This window comes from Prionailurus bengalensis, chromosome D4, assembly GCF_016509475.1.
Source record: "Prionailurus bengalensis isolate Pbe53 chromosome D4, Fcat_Pben_1.1_paternal_pri, whole genome shotgun sequence".
NCBI classification, from domain to species: Eukaryota; Metazoa; Chordata; class Mammalia; order Carnivora; family Felidae; genus Prionailurus; species Prionailurus bengalensis.
In genome coordinates this window covers 11,700,420-11,714,941 of record NC_057359.1, presented here as the reverse complement: position 1 = coordinate 11,714,941, position 14,522 = coordinate 11,700,420, and the positions used below count along the sequence as shown (strand labels likewise).

The following is a 14,522-nucleotide window of genomic DNA, read 5'->3' as shown; positions in this document are numbered from 1 at the left end:
TCAAAACCCTAGAGGAGAAAGCAGGAAAAAACCTCTCTGACCTCAGCCGCAGCAATTTCTTACTCAACACATCTCCAAAGACAAGGGAATTAAAAGCAAAAATGAACTATTGGGACCTCATCAAGATAAAAAGCTTCTGCACTGCAAGGGAAACAATCAACAAAACTAAAAGGCAACCGACGGAATGGGAAAAGATATTTGCAAATGACATATTGGATAAAGGGCTAGTATCCAAAATCTATAAAGAACTCAGCAAACTCCACACCTGAAAAACAAATAATCCAGTGAAGAAATGGGCAGAAGACATGAATAGACAGTTTTCTAAAGAAGACATCCGGATGGCTAACAGACACATGAAAAGATGCTCAACTTCACTCCTCATCAGGGAAATAGAAATCAAAACCACACTGAGATATCACCTCACACCAGTCAGAGTGGCTAAAATGAACAGATTGGGAGACTACAGATGCTGGCGAGGATGTGGAGAAACGGGAACCCTCTTGCACTGTTGGTGGGAATGCACACTGGTGCAGCCACTCTGGAAAACAGTGTGGAGGTTCCTCAAAAAATTAAAAATAGATCTACCCTATGACCCAGCAATAGCACTGCTAGGAATTTACCCAGGGGATACAGGAGTGCTGATGCATAGGGGCACTTGCACCCCAATGTTTATAGCAGCACTTTCAACAATAGCCAAATTATGGAAAGAGCCTAAACGTCCATCAACTGATGAATGGATAAAGAAGATGTGGTTTATATATATAATGGAATACTACTTGGCAATGAGAAAGAATGAAATCTGGCCATTTGTAGCAACATGGATGGAACTGGAGGGTATTATGCTAAGTGAAATAAGTCAGGCAGAGAAAGACAGATACCATATGTTTTCACCCATATGTGGATCCTGAGAAACATAACAGAGAACCATGGGGGAGGGGATGGGGGGAAAAAAAAAGTTACAGAGACAGAGGGAGGCAAACCATAGGAGACTCTTAAATACTGAGAACAAACTGAGGGTTGATAGGGGGTGGGGAGAGGGGAAAGTGGGTGATGGGCATTGAGGAGGGCACCTGTTGGGATGAGCACTGGGTGTTGTTTGGAAACCAACTTGACAATAAATTATATTTAATATAAAAAAAAATTGTGCCCAAACATTGCCAAATGTCCTCCCTTCCTCCCTCCATTGCAAACTACTGACCTAAATGATTATAATAATTCTCTTAGTGAGATGAGACTATGGATGATTTTGCCCCTTTTTTCCCTATATTTTCTAAATCTTCCTAATGAATGTATATTGTTTCTATGATAAAAATAAGCTAGGGATGGGGCTCCTGTGTGGCTCAGTTGGTTAAGCTCAGGTCATGGTCTCACGGTTCATGAGTTCAAGCCCCACATCAGGCTCCACACTGACAGTGTGCTTGGGATTCTCTCTCTCCTTCTCTCTCTGCCTCTGTGCTGCTTGCTCTCTCTGTCTCTGTCTCTCAAAAAATACAAAAACTAAAAAAAAAAAAAAAGTTTTTTTTAAAATAAGCTAGTGACTTTCCACTTTTAACAAAGAAGTGTCATTAGCTCCACAGATACCTCAAGTTGATCCTTGAGTAAGTGCCGATGTGTGTGGTTCATACAGTTGAAAAATTCAGTTCAGTCCCTAAAAATACTATCTGCCTTACAGACACCTTAAATTAAACTTCTCTTCAATGTGTAAAAGACACTTAAAAAAAGGGACTCTAGAGAAGAAAGCAGGAACTGAGGCCTCTAATTATTCAAAAAGGAACATCTAAACCCTTCTTCAGCATGGGCAATTAGTGGGGCATTAGAAAGACATGTCAAGTAAAATAAAAAGTATTTACCTGAAACATTCCACATGTACACTTTAGTCAGAAAAATACTTGCATTGTAGGGGGAAAAAAAATAATAAGGCACACTTACTTCATCTTTGAGAACTGCCACGCACACACACAGGCCATATTTTTAAAAACGTCAAAATCAGAAGATTAAAATTATCTGAATGTAAAAATAAGCATGACTTCATCTTCTTGGCTGTTAGACTAGGATTTTTCTGAAACTTATTATTACCATGAATTTTATTACTAACTATTTTAATTCAGTCTGGCAAGGCCCTGTCTACCAGGAAGAAACAGGTTCTCCATGACCAATTCGCCGTCTGTGACCCTCAGGACACGGATGACCCTTTTCTCCACCTAGAACCCACGCCCCTCACCCAAACACAGACAAAGCATCTTCTGGTCTCCTCTGCTTACCCGGGGTGCTGCCAGAGGTTCACATGTCTTCTGCTCTCAGGGAGAAGCTCCCTTTTGTTAAGCGGGGTGATACCAACCGCGGCTTCCAGAATAGCCATGTATTTCTTGTACCTCATCTTGTCTCTCTCAGTACAAGGTCATGTCAATTTCGGGCACCGTTCAGCTGAAGCAAATGAAGTAATCTTTGCACTACCTGATGCCCCTGTGCTTCCACATGTTCCGTGTACCCCTACCGCGAGCTATTAAACTCTAGAGTGCAGGCTGAGGCCAAGCCACAAATAAATAAAAAAAGAAAGGGCTCGTTCGGATTTCGCTGCCACGTCAGTATTATATAAGGCTAAAGAATTTTGACTAAAGCACTAACGAAAATGACTTGCAGGACAACCGTGGTTCTAAACACAGCAATCTAACGTACACTCCCCAATTAATCCGCACATAAATCTTTGAGGCCGCTAATCCTTCAAGTACTAATGGCACAGGAGGTGATTTATCTCAAGGTCTGGAAATAACTGGTCCAAAAAACCCGCGTGGCCTCTGGATGAACTAAAATCAGAAGCTGATTTGCTCCTTCTACAAATACCTCTCTTCAAAAGGCTGCGCTTTGACAAGTAAGGAGCTCCGGTTGTCATTTTATAGCACACATTTCCAAAGGCTCTAAACTCTTTGCTTGAGTCAATAGCAAAGATTAGTTAATAGAAAAACAATTCTGTTGGGGTTGTTGTTGTTTTTAAATATCTTTTTTTTTTTTTTATTTTTTTCATTTATTTATTTTTGAGAGAGAGAACACAAGTGGGGAGGGGCAGAGGGAGAAGGAGACAGAATCCAAAGCAGGCTCCAGGCTCCGAGCTGTCAGCACAGAGCCCCACGCGGGGCTCGAACTCACAGACCGAGACATCATGACCTGAGCCGAAGTCGGCCGGCCACTTAACCGACTGAGCCACCCAGGCGCCCCTTTAAATATCTTTTTAAATACCTCTATAACGCAACACAGGCGAGCTCTCATAGCGTGAAAGTATATTGTCTGGATATGCTCAGACCCTGTCCCATCCTTGTAGTTGTAAATGTCTCCCCTCAGCTCGGAGGGCCTTTCTAGCCCTCTTTCCACGGGTTAAAGGTGGGATGTCCATAACAGTAGCCCTCCTAATGAGTCATGGTAGGCATGGGCCAGTCTTCCCTGGGATGAAAATATGCCATTCAGAAAGAAACGCCCCTTTCCTGTCAGAGCTGCTGACCAGGGGAGACGGGACACCAGGACTGTCGGCACTCATGTTCCCCGCCACAGTGCGAGGGCTCATCGAGTGCACTTAGGAAGAGCTGTATCAACAGAAATGCAATGAGATCATCTGAGCTTCTGGACCCAGCCACGTCTAAGGCCACGATCATCCCGGGAGATCCCAGTTACACTTTTATCCAAGCTAATAGATTGACTTTTGTGAAATTTAGTTTTAGTTGCATTTCTGTCACTCTGAAAAAGTTCTGACTTAGCCACCTCCCTGACTTCTTCAAACTATATTTTTCCCAGTGAATATGCTCTAGGAGCTGGGCTGTTCCTTGTCTAAACAGACTCCTATATAAAAGGGAAGCAAAACAGAGGGAGGCATTATGTGTTAATCCTGATTAACCTAGATATCCATAGTGAGTAAGTATCCCAAACTCTACCCCCTCCCCCTAAATCTTGAACCTTTCTTCTACAGATTCTCTCCTCAACAGCAAGTTTCTTAGTTTTTGTTTTTGTTTTTGTTTTTGTTTTTGTTTTTAATCTGAATGGCCTAAATCAGTAGTCTCCAAAGCAGGGTGTACACATCAAAAATCTTTGGGGTGGAGGGGCACCTGGGTGGCTCAGTCAGTTAAGCATCCAACTCTCGGTTTAGGCTTCGGTCATGATCTCACGGTTTGTGAGTTCGAGCTCCACATCGGGTTCTGCACTGACAGTGCAGAGACTGCTTGGGATTCTCTCTCTCCCTCTTTCTCTGCCCCTCCCCTACTTTCTCCCTCTCTGTCTCTCTCTCACAAATAAATAAATAAACTTATAAAAAAAATCTTTGGGGTGTGGAAAGAAAATATTAAACCATCTATTTCCTTTTTTCTCTTATCTGTTAAAAATTTGGTTTGAGTGTTTATTTTTAGATAGTCATAATACTTTGAGAACTAATTTGTTTTATTTTTGTTTTTTTAAGTTTATTTATTCTTGAGAGAGAGAGCAGGAGGAGAAGCAGAGAGAGACGGAGAGAGAGAATCCCAAGCAGGCTCTGCACTGTCAGCAGGGAGTGTGGTCCACACAGGGCTCAATCTCGCAAACCATGAAATCATGAGCTGAGACGAACCAAGAGTCAGACGCTTAACCCACTGAGCCACCAAGGCACCCTGAGCACTAATATATTTTAAGTTACATTAAAATATGCCATTTAGAAATTACTGTGTACTCATATATATTGTAGGGTGTCCTTTAAAATGTGATAGGGGTGTGTGAGCCAAAAAGTCAGTGACTTCTATAAGCCTTCAACAGCTCTTGAGGCCTCAGTTTCCCATTTACAAGATGAGAGGCCCAAACACAGGAATGCAGTTACCTTTCCATATCAACAACAAAAAACTAAGAACTCCCGCTTCACTTGGCCTGGTCATACAATTAATATAATCTAACCACTACAGAGTGGTGACAACAAGGGATAAACCACTTGGTCTTGGGATATCTCATTTCCAGAGTGTTCATGAATATTACTCCCACTGGCGGTTCTGTAAACAATTAGTACCAGTTAGTCACAGGAATTCTTTTATGGGCTGAACGTGGTTTGCTACAGCTGCCGCGGCTGAGAAAAGCTACAATACAGCCCTCATTTAATCATACAGGAAGATGTAATTATACTTACACAACAGTCTTTGTTCTGACAAATTGTATTTCTAATGACGCGTGATAAAACTTACTACGCTGCCCTCTCAAAGTAAGAAATGAAACCTGAGCTTAACAACAGCGACAAAAAATCAAGTTAAACTTGCTACCCGGTGGAAGCTGTTTTACTTGGGTGAAAGTGACACGAAACTTCATAAACGGCACGTTTTGTTTAAAGTTTCGTTTTCTGTAGGAATTTTTTACGCATTTAACATAACAGCTCTTACGAAGTGATTCTAATCTATGATGACCTCATGCAAAACTCAAATTGGGTCTTTCATGAGGAAAAGAACTCTGCCTTAGCAAATAATTAAGAAAGAATTTGCTTTCCTTCCATAAATGAGAGTGTTCAGTTTTATCATTTATTTATTTATCCATTTAAAAAAATTGTCATCTTGGGAATGCAAGCTGGTGCAGCCACTCTGGAAAACAGTATGGAGGTTCCTCAAAAAACTAAAAATAGAACTAACCTACTACCCAGCAATTGCACTACTAGGCATTTACCCAAGGGATACAGGTGTGCTGTTTCAAAGGGACACATGCACCCCCATGTGTATAGCAGCACTATCCACAACAGCCAAAGTATGGAAAGAGCCCAAATGTCCCTCTATGGATGAATGGATAAAGAAGATGTGGTATATATTTACAATGGAGTATTACTCTGCAATCAAAAAGAATGAAATCTTGCCATTTGCAACTACGTGGATGGAACTGGAGGGTATTAGGCTAAGTGAAATTAGTCAGAGAAAGACACAAATCATATGACTTCACTCATATGAGGACTTTAAGAGACAAAACAGATGAACATAAGGGAAGGGAAACAAAAATAATATAAAAACAGGGAGGGGGACAAAACAGAAGAGACTCATAAATATGGAGAACAAACTGAGGGTTACTGGAGACAAAACAGATGAACATAAGGGAAGGGAAACAAAAATAATATAAAAACAGGGAGGGGGACAAAACAGAAGAGACTCATAAATATGGAGAACAAACTGAGGGTTACTGGAGGGGTTGTGGGGGGGGGATGGGCTAAATGGGTAAGGGGCATTAAGGAATCTACTCCTGAAATCATTGTTTTACTATATGCTAACTAATTGGGATGTAAATTTTTAAAAGTAAAAAATTAAATTAAAAATAAATGAATAGGTAAATAAATGTCATCTTTGTGTGAACACCTTCATAATGGACAATAACACAGAAAGCACAAATGTAGCCAAAATACCCCATCCAGATGTGTACTTTATATCATTTTCTTTATAAATCTAGAAATTCTTTAGAAATATGGATTTATTTAGTTGATTCCCTTAGAGTTCTAGAAACTCTTTACAACTACAGCTGTCTGCTTAAAAATCACTTACCTATTTAAAAAAATGACTTTATGTCTACGTCTACATGATCCAAAAAGAGCTTTTAAGTCACGATAATCAAGGATACTTAAATCTGAATGATTAAAGTTGAACATAAAAGTACACAGATCGGACTGACGTTCCCTTTGAACTGGTTATTTCTACTTTATTTCTGCCAGAGGAAAACCAGGGGACATCCTTCTTCACTGGGTGTTTTAACTGTTTCTTTAGAAGTATAAAAATGGAAATGAACTGATGCCCCAAATGGGCTGTTTTATAGGGTGTGGTCTCCTTTTCAGGGAGCTGGAAAAAGCCTTTGCTAAAATAGAAGAGTCAGGGAAACAGCTATTTTTCTTTTTTTTTTTTTCTAAGCTTTACTGCAAATAAACCATATGACTTTATGCAAGTCATATTTTCTGTCCCCTTAATGTCTTCATATTATCTACATCTACATACACACACACACACACACACACACACACACACACACACACATATCTACATATTTGCTACTCAGCTGACTTACCAGAACACTAAGAAAAACAGGCCACAGGATGTAAAGAATTACCAAAGAGTTCGAGATTAGTTGTGGCTCCCCTAGATTCACCCGCCTCTGCCCAAACCAGCCTGTCCTCTTCACAGCCATCTTCAGAATGCACTCGCTACTGAGTTTATTTAAACCATCACCTTCAACTGGATGCCACCAGATCTGTCCTTCTCATCCTGTCCTTCCACCCAAACCGATATCTGAAATAGCGCCCCCGCCCAACCCGAGGCCTCCTCTTGCATCCCCCTCCCTTCTCTGTTTCTTGCATTGCCCCCTCCCGGTTCGCCTGGCGTGAGAGGCAGAAGCCATCCTCCCAGCGTCCCATGGTGCCCACGTATACCAGCCCCAGAGAGCTGTGTTTCAACGGGAAGGCTTGATCTGAATCCCACCTCTGCTGTTTAACACCTTGAGATCTCTAACAAGTTACATGACCCTTCTGAACCTATTTCATCACCTGTAAAACTGGAATGAGATCGCAATACAGGGGTGCATTCAATGCGTATCATCTCGTCCCTCCCTCCCTTTCACCCCTGACATCTGTCCTTTTTCCTCTCCCAAAGACCTCTTCAAGAAACCTTCCTCTATCCTCATTTCTCTGCAGGCAAGAACAAGGTGCACTTACAAACTTCTGACCCTCCCTTGCAGCTATAACTTCCTTCAACACACAGTGAAAGAGAAAAGCCCAAGGCTGAGTGGTTTTGTAGGAACAAACGGGCTGCAAAACAGGCTGGCTGAAGGTAACAAGAATCCAGGGGCTGGATGGAAATCGTGAAAAAGAGAACAGAGGGTCTTGGGGCTCAGCTCGGGTGGTACCCACCAACTAGGGAAGTTCTCCCTTACAACAGTTCCCAGATTTTTAGCCTCTGCTACTTAACAATTAATAGCCAACATTAAAATCACTTAATGAACTGTTGCTCCCAAATAACGTGCATATGCAATAATGCAATAATTCATGGATTCCTCATTCCAAAGAAATAAACTTTCCACTTGGCACGTGTGGGAAATCTGCTCCCTGTTGTTTTTGGTAGAAACCGTGTTCATGTTACGTTTCTAATCTGATCCTAGAGTTGTAGGATTCTGGCAGCTCTCTTGCCTGGGAGCAGATGAGGGAGAAGGCATTGCACAAAATTTAGAACACCGCAGGAGCTGACTTAAGTCAAGAGGGGCTTGGCCATTAGGTGGGTTAAGGGGATATTAAGTCACTTCTGCTCTGCGATTTCAGGAAAGGGACAGAGTCCCTGGAACTTGGGAGGGACGGCACCAGCTCTGAAGTGTTGAGAGACAGCAGTCGGCTGCCAGAAGCTGGAAAGAGGAGTGCACACAATCCCACGGTTCCCCTGCGGACACACCCCTCCACTCCCTAGCATGAACTGGGGCGCCACAGTGCCCCGGGATTGAAGTACAGCTCCACCTCTAATTAGCTCTGTGATCTTGGTCAAGTCATTTAGTGTCTCACTGCCTCAGTTTTGTCATCTGTAAATAGGGTTAATAATACCACTGACCTCACAGGGTGGTTTTAAAAACGAAATCGGTCATTACGTGTCAAGCATTCAGCACATGTAACGTGCACCCCGCAGTAAACGCCATGCACGTGTGTGTTGTTCTCTCTTCCTTGCTAACTAGTTGCAGCTTCATTTCTTCCAGAAAGCTCTCTTTGGTGGAACCCCCCCCCCCCCCCCACATACACACCAGACCGGGGTAAACGCTCCTTCTTCTCATCTCTCAAATACTTTCTGCTTCAATCTATTCATACTGGAACCAAGATAAATTTGAACGATGTGTTTAGGCAAGTACAGAGGACAGGATGGGTCCTCTCGGCCATGGAAGGGAATTACGTAAAAGAAAGGAGTCGTGGCAGTTGAGGGGGCTGACTTCCCATGGGCCCGCACCTGGCCCTGGCCCTCTCCTGGGTTGTCAGACACAGGTTGGGTTCCAGGCAGAGTCCTGCTCAGTGGTCAGAGCTGTGGCTGAGCTGGACACAGAGCCTCAGAGTGGGGCCCACGGAGGAGCTTTGTCCAATCCTGAAGCTCTAATCGTAGTGAACCCGGCAGACGCTGCTGAGTGTGAGCCTGATAATGTGAGCCTCAGGCTCGCTCTCCCGGGATATCGGTGGGAGAAGGCGGACTGTGCTGTGATGGCTGCTTTGTTAGCCATTAGTTCACTTGGCTTCAGGCAGAATTTCTTATTCTTCCTGTATTAGTTTGCTAGGGCTCCCGTGACAAAGTACCACACACCAGGGAGCTCACCCAACAGAAATCTTACAATTTATTTCTTATCTCCTAGTTCTGGAGGCTGGAAGTGCAAGACCAAGGTGTTGATAGGGTTGGTTCCTTCTTTTTTTTCTAAAAAAAGAAATGCATTTATTATTTTTGAGACAGAGGGTGAGTGGGGGAGGGGCAGAGAGAGAGGAGGACAGAGGATCCGAAGCAGGCTCTGCGCTGACAGCAGACAGCCAGATGCAAGGCTCAAACTCAGGAACCGTGAGATCACGACCTGAGCGGAATTTGGAAGTTGGAGCCTCAACTGACTGAGCCACCCAGGCACCCGAGGCCTGGTTTCCTGCTGAGGGCCATGAGGCAGGGCTCTCTCCTTGACTTACAGATGGCTGTCTTCTCCCTGTGTCTTTATATGATCTTCCCTCTGTACATGTCTGTGTCCAAACTTCCTCTTCTTATAAAGGACACCAGTCATATTGGATTAGGGCCCACCGTAATGCCCTCATTTCAACTTGATCACTTCTGTAAAGACCCTATCTCCAAATAAGGTCACATCCTGAAGTACTAGGAGTTAGGACTCCAACATATGAATTTGGGGGGGGGGGGGTTGGGGGGAATACAGTTCAACTCATAACGCTGCCTACAGTGAAAAAAAAAAATGTCAAGCTCTCATGAAGTTTTGCCCTGTGATGGAAAAAGACAAGAGCCCAGAAGTACCCAATGGCCTGGACACATCCAACCTGTGATTTGGTCCAGCAGTGGCCTCATAGCAAACCAGCTAGGAAAAAAAAAAAAATACTCCATGTTCAAAAGGAACCAATGCCTAATACTTTGAAAATGAGCCGGTCTCTGGAAGCAGAAGCCAGATCCATAGAAACACGAGTTCAAGAAGCTAAATCGCACTTAAAACTATTACGCGCAGCTGACCAAGACTGGGGACGTGCAGACAGCACTCTGCCCGGGGGGGGGGGGGGGGGGGGTGGTCAGAGCAACGGTCTGCTGGAGCTGCTGGAACCCTCACTCACTCAAGGTCAGCTTCTCTTGTGGAAGAGAACAGGGTGGTAAGGTGGAATCAGGAGATGGAGACTATGTTCACAAAAAGGCACGGAGATCCAGGAGGAAACTGACCAATGTTCCAGAATCAAGCATGTATCTGACCACCGGAGATGGAGAGAAAAATCAAGCTATACCCACACTGTGGCAGAAGAGAAAGAGCAAAGCAGACTGGACAGGTCACCTTAAGGAAGCCAGACTGAGCAAGCCTGAACTGAAAGGTGGTCCAAATCCCTCAGGAGACGAAATGAAGAAGAAATGGATCTTGGTGGGTTATGACCTGTGGGGGCAGAGCCAGAGGACGAACGGTCTGAAGCAAATGACAAGACGGGTGGAGAATCCAAAGAGCTGGAGCTCTACAGAAAGACAGTCAAAGACCCTGAAAACCTGGAAAGACCCTTTCTTCTCAGAACCAGATTCTGTCCCTTGAAAAAAGAGCTCGTGATCCTTGGTTGAGAGTGGGGGAGGCTGGTTCGAGACAGGAGGTTGCAGACCTGAGACAAAGAATAACCAAAAAGGCAACAAAACTCGAGCCACATCAATTCAGGAAGGTAGGAATACTATGGCCCCCTTTGACGCATTGGAAACTAAGGCTCAGAGTTGAGAAACCTGCCCTAGGTCACACGGTGCCCAAGTGGCAGAGTCAATATTCCAGGCCAGGTCTGACCCATCCCTACTCGGTTCTAGTGCCTTCTAGAGTGGATTCCCATGCACCTGACGATCGGGACAGAGCGTTTGCTCCCTGACCCCTGGATCCCTGGGTGCCTGGTTCCGCTGAGAGGGGAGGGTGTCACCCCCTACCCTGAGACCCTTCCCTGGCTGCACACTTTCCCCTTCCCTCTCCTTCCTCTTTGCCAATGTGCTCTTTCCAGGGGATCCCAATGTGGAGTTTGTGGGAATAAAACATCCTCTTCTTTCTCCTTCTCCAGTAAGCCCCACCCCCACCATCACCAAGGTGGCTCCCCACCAAGGTCACTGTCCTCCCAATCCTCCCCTTCCAGGGTTGGGTTTTCCCTGAGGCGCCTCATCCAGAAAACAGAAGTGAGTTACCTCCTGGGTTCACTAAGCTTCCATGTGCCCCTAATATCCAGGATCCTGAAACACCTCGAGATTTCTAAGTCATTTTGTTTAAAATTTCCCTATAATATATTTTGAAATTATTCAAAATTTTTGTTAAAAAAAGTTTTGTTAACATAAGTGGCTCTGTTTTTTTCCAAATTGAATCTTGACAGTGTTACAAAGTTTAGGGTACCTGTTACCACCATTTAATTATTATACTATACACGTTACCAAAACTAAACAGGGGATGTTAATTAGATGAATCAGCCCACTATTCCCTAAACAACAGATTTTTGGTGAGCACTTCAACCCTCAGACACATTTGAAACAGGAAAACAGTTACCTCTGAGAATGGTTCTATGTACTTACTCTAGGAAGGTGACAGAAAGTTCCTTGTTGGGTTGAACACATTTGAATAGACTTCAAAATTTTTTGATTTTATACGTCTGTCTCCCTGAGCATTTTATGATGACCCAGAAAGTAGGTACAATGCCCTATTCATCTTTGGTTTGTTTTGTTTTTAATTTTTTTAATGTTTTTATTTAGTTTAGAGAGAGAGAGAGAGAGACAGCAAGAGCAGGGGTGGGGCAGAGAGACAGAGGGAGACACAGAATCCGAAGCAGGCTCCAGGCTCTGAGCTGTCAGCACAGAGCCCCATGCAGGGCTCAAACTCAGGCACTGTGAGATCATGACCTGAGCCAAAGTTGGATGCTTAACTGACTGAGCTGCCCAGGCGCCCCCTGCCCCATTCATCTTTGTATCTCTAGTGCCTCTCTTTGCTCAGGAACCAGCATATGAGACAGATACCCAATGATGTTGGGTTTGATTCCTAATTAAGAAGCAGCAAGGTATAATGTCCCTGCACTCGAGAACCAGACTGCCTGTGTTTGAATCGCAGCTTCACACTTAATTAGCTGAGTGACCTGGGCAAATCTTTTGAACTCTTCAGGGCCTCAGTCTCCTCATCTGTAAATAGGGGATAATAATAGCACTTACATTTTAAGGTTCTGTGAGAATGAAATTTTATGAACATATGCAAAACTCTTAGGGCTTGGAGCATATGAAGCGCTAAGTACTAGCCACAATTATTTATTATTTACTCAGCAAATATTTATTGGCCCCAGTTCTATGGCCTGAATACGTGCCTCCAAAGTTCTTAAATTGAAGCCCGAATCCATAGTGTGATGCTATTTGGATGTGGCATGTTTGGGAAGTAAATTAGGTTTAGATGAGGTCATGAAGGTGGGATCCTCATGACTGGGTAGGTGCCCTCACTAGAAGAGGAAGAGTGAGATCACTCTCTCTCTCTCTCTCTGTGCACACGCACCTAGGAAAAACCATGGGAACGCACGGAGAGGAGGCAGCCTTCTGCAAGCCAGGAAGAGGGCCCTCACCAAGAACTCCGCCCTGCTGGCACCCTTATCTCACGCTCAGAGCCTCCACAGCTGTGAAAAATCAATGTCTGTCAAAGCCACCCAGGCTGTGGTATCCTGTTACGGAAGCCTGAATGGACCAAGGTCCCAGATCCAGCTCTGACAGATCTCTCAGCTCAACGGGTGATACTTCCTCAATCAACCTTGAGTTCCTCGACCCACGTTCAGTGCTCTGGAGTGGACCTCTTCAACTTCCCAAGCGTCCACTCGGCTCTCCTCTCGGCCCTGCCCTTTGCCAGCTGATGTGCTGGTAGTCTTTGCTCTGCCCATCTATTCCCCTCTGGAGGACTCCTGGCTCTCCTGGTGTGGCCTCTGCCTGACCAGTCCTTCTAGCCTCCAACACCACCCAGGCTCCAGATGGTGAGTGCACACTGCTCGGGGCATCAACATTTGGACCTTGCCTCTCTCCCTCTGTTCTAGCTGCCCTGGTACCTGCCTCTGGGCCAGACTGTTCTCCTGTGTCACTTCTCAGTCTCTAATTACATTATTTGATTGCTGTTTATCATCTGCCTCCCCCTCTAGACTGTAAGCTCTACTCTGAGGGCAGAGGCCTATTTTGCTGACACTACGTCTATTCCCTACTGAGTTTTCTAGTCCAACCCAACACTCTTTCACTCATTCACCCCCTGAACAACCACTGAGCCACCCCCCATGGAACACTGATCCACACTGGACCCAATACAATACCAAGCACCCCTGCCTTCAAGAATCAGCCAGTCTAGGGGCGCCTGGGTGGCGCAGTCGGTTAAGCGTCCGACTTCAGCCAGGTCACGATCTCGCGGTCCGGGAGTTCGAGCCCCGCGTCAGGCTCTGGGCTGATGGCTCAGAGCCTGGAGCCTGTTTCTGATTCTGTGTCTCCCTCTCTCTCTGCCCCTCCCCCGTTCATGCTCTGTCTCTCTCTGTCCCAAAAATAAATATAAAAACGTTGGAAAAAAAAAAAAAAAAGAATCAGCCAGTCTAATGGAGTGACAAATAACTGTATGCTGTAACAGGGATGTGAGTGACCGTGGGACCACGGAGAGACGGGACGGTTTTGTCTGAGCGTCTTGGCTTGGGAAAACCTTCACAGAGAAGGTGATTACTTGGGTTAGGTCTTAATAATATGCACAGATACTCCTTAGGCTGACAAAAGGATCTGAGGCATCTCGGGCAGAGGGGAAAGTATCCCCAAGAACCAGAAAAGCAAAGCAGCAAAGAATGTTCTCAGACCAGTCAGCAGAGCAAGCACCTCTGCACCCAGGGCTGGAGGGAGGCCGGCGTCCAACTCCACACAGAGTAAGGGTAAGGGCCGATGCCCATCCCTCCAGCTGATGCAGTCTTCCCCTTGCCTAGATGTCACCAAAGCATTACATAGCCAACATATCCACATGCAGGCCACTGGGATAAGTGTTCTACATGCATCACCCTGTTGGATTTTCATATGCACCTTCAGAAGTGATCATAAAATCTCCGTTTTCAGAGGAAGACACTCAGGCACCCAGTGAGGAAGCAATCTGCCCATGGGCACACAGGTAATAAGCAGTGGAGGTGTGGTTCCTATCCAGGTTGGTGTGATTATAAAACTCATGCCTTCTTACACCCACTAAGCCCGGGTAGGCGCCCCGGGGCCCTTGGTGTGTCACCAGCATAATGAAATGTAATTGCCACTTATTTGTCTCCCTCTAGAAGGTGGGTCTCATGAGGGCAGTGACTCTGCTGTGCTCCCCATGGTATCCCC

General features: G+C 44.9%; 1 protein-coding gene across 5 annotated transcripts in view; it reads right to left on the bottom strand.

Moving 5' to 3' along the window:
• TJP2 (tight junction protein 2) overlaps nucleotides 1-14,522 on the bottom strand; it is a 129,449-nt gene that overhangs the window by 104,503 nt on the left and 10,424 nt on the right. The window contains exon 1 of one of the 5 annotated variants that reach the window (XM_043565916.1): nucleotides 2,262-2,672. The exons of 2 other annotated variants lie outside the window; for them this stretch is intronic. In XM_043565916.1, the coding sequence (XP_043421851.1) occupies nucleotides 2,262-2,377 (116 nt within the window). In that variant the 5' untranslated portion in view covers nucleotides 2,378-2,672. Of the gene's footprint in view, nucleotides 1-2,261; nucleotides 2,673-14,522 lie in introns of those variants that run through there. 2 more of the 5 variants (XM_043565910.1, XM_043565909.1) reach the window with 2 other exon arrangements.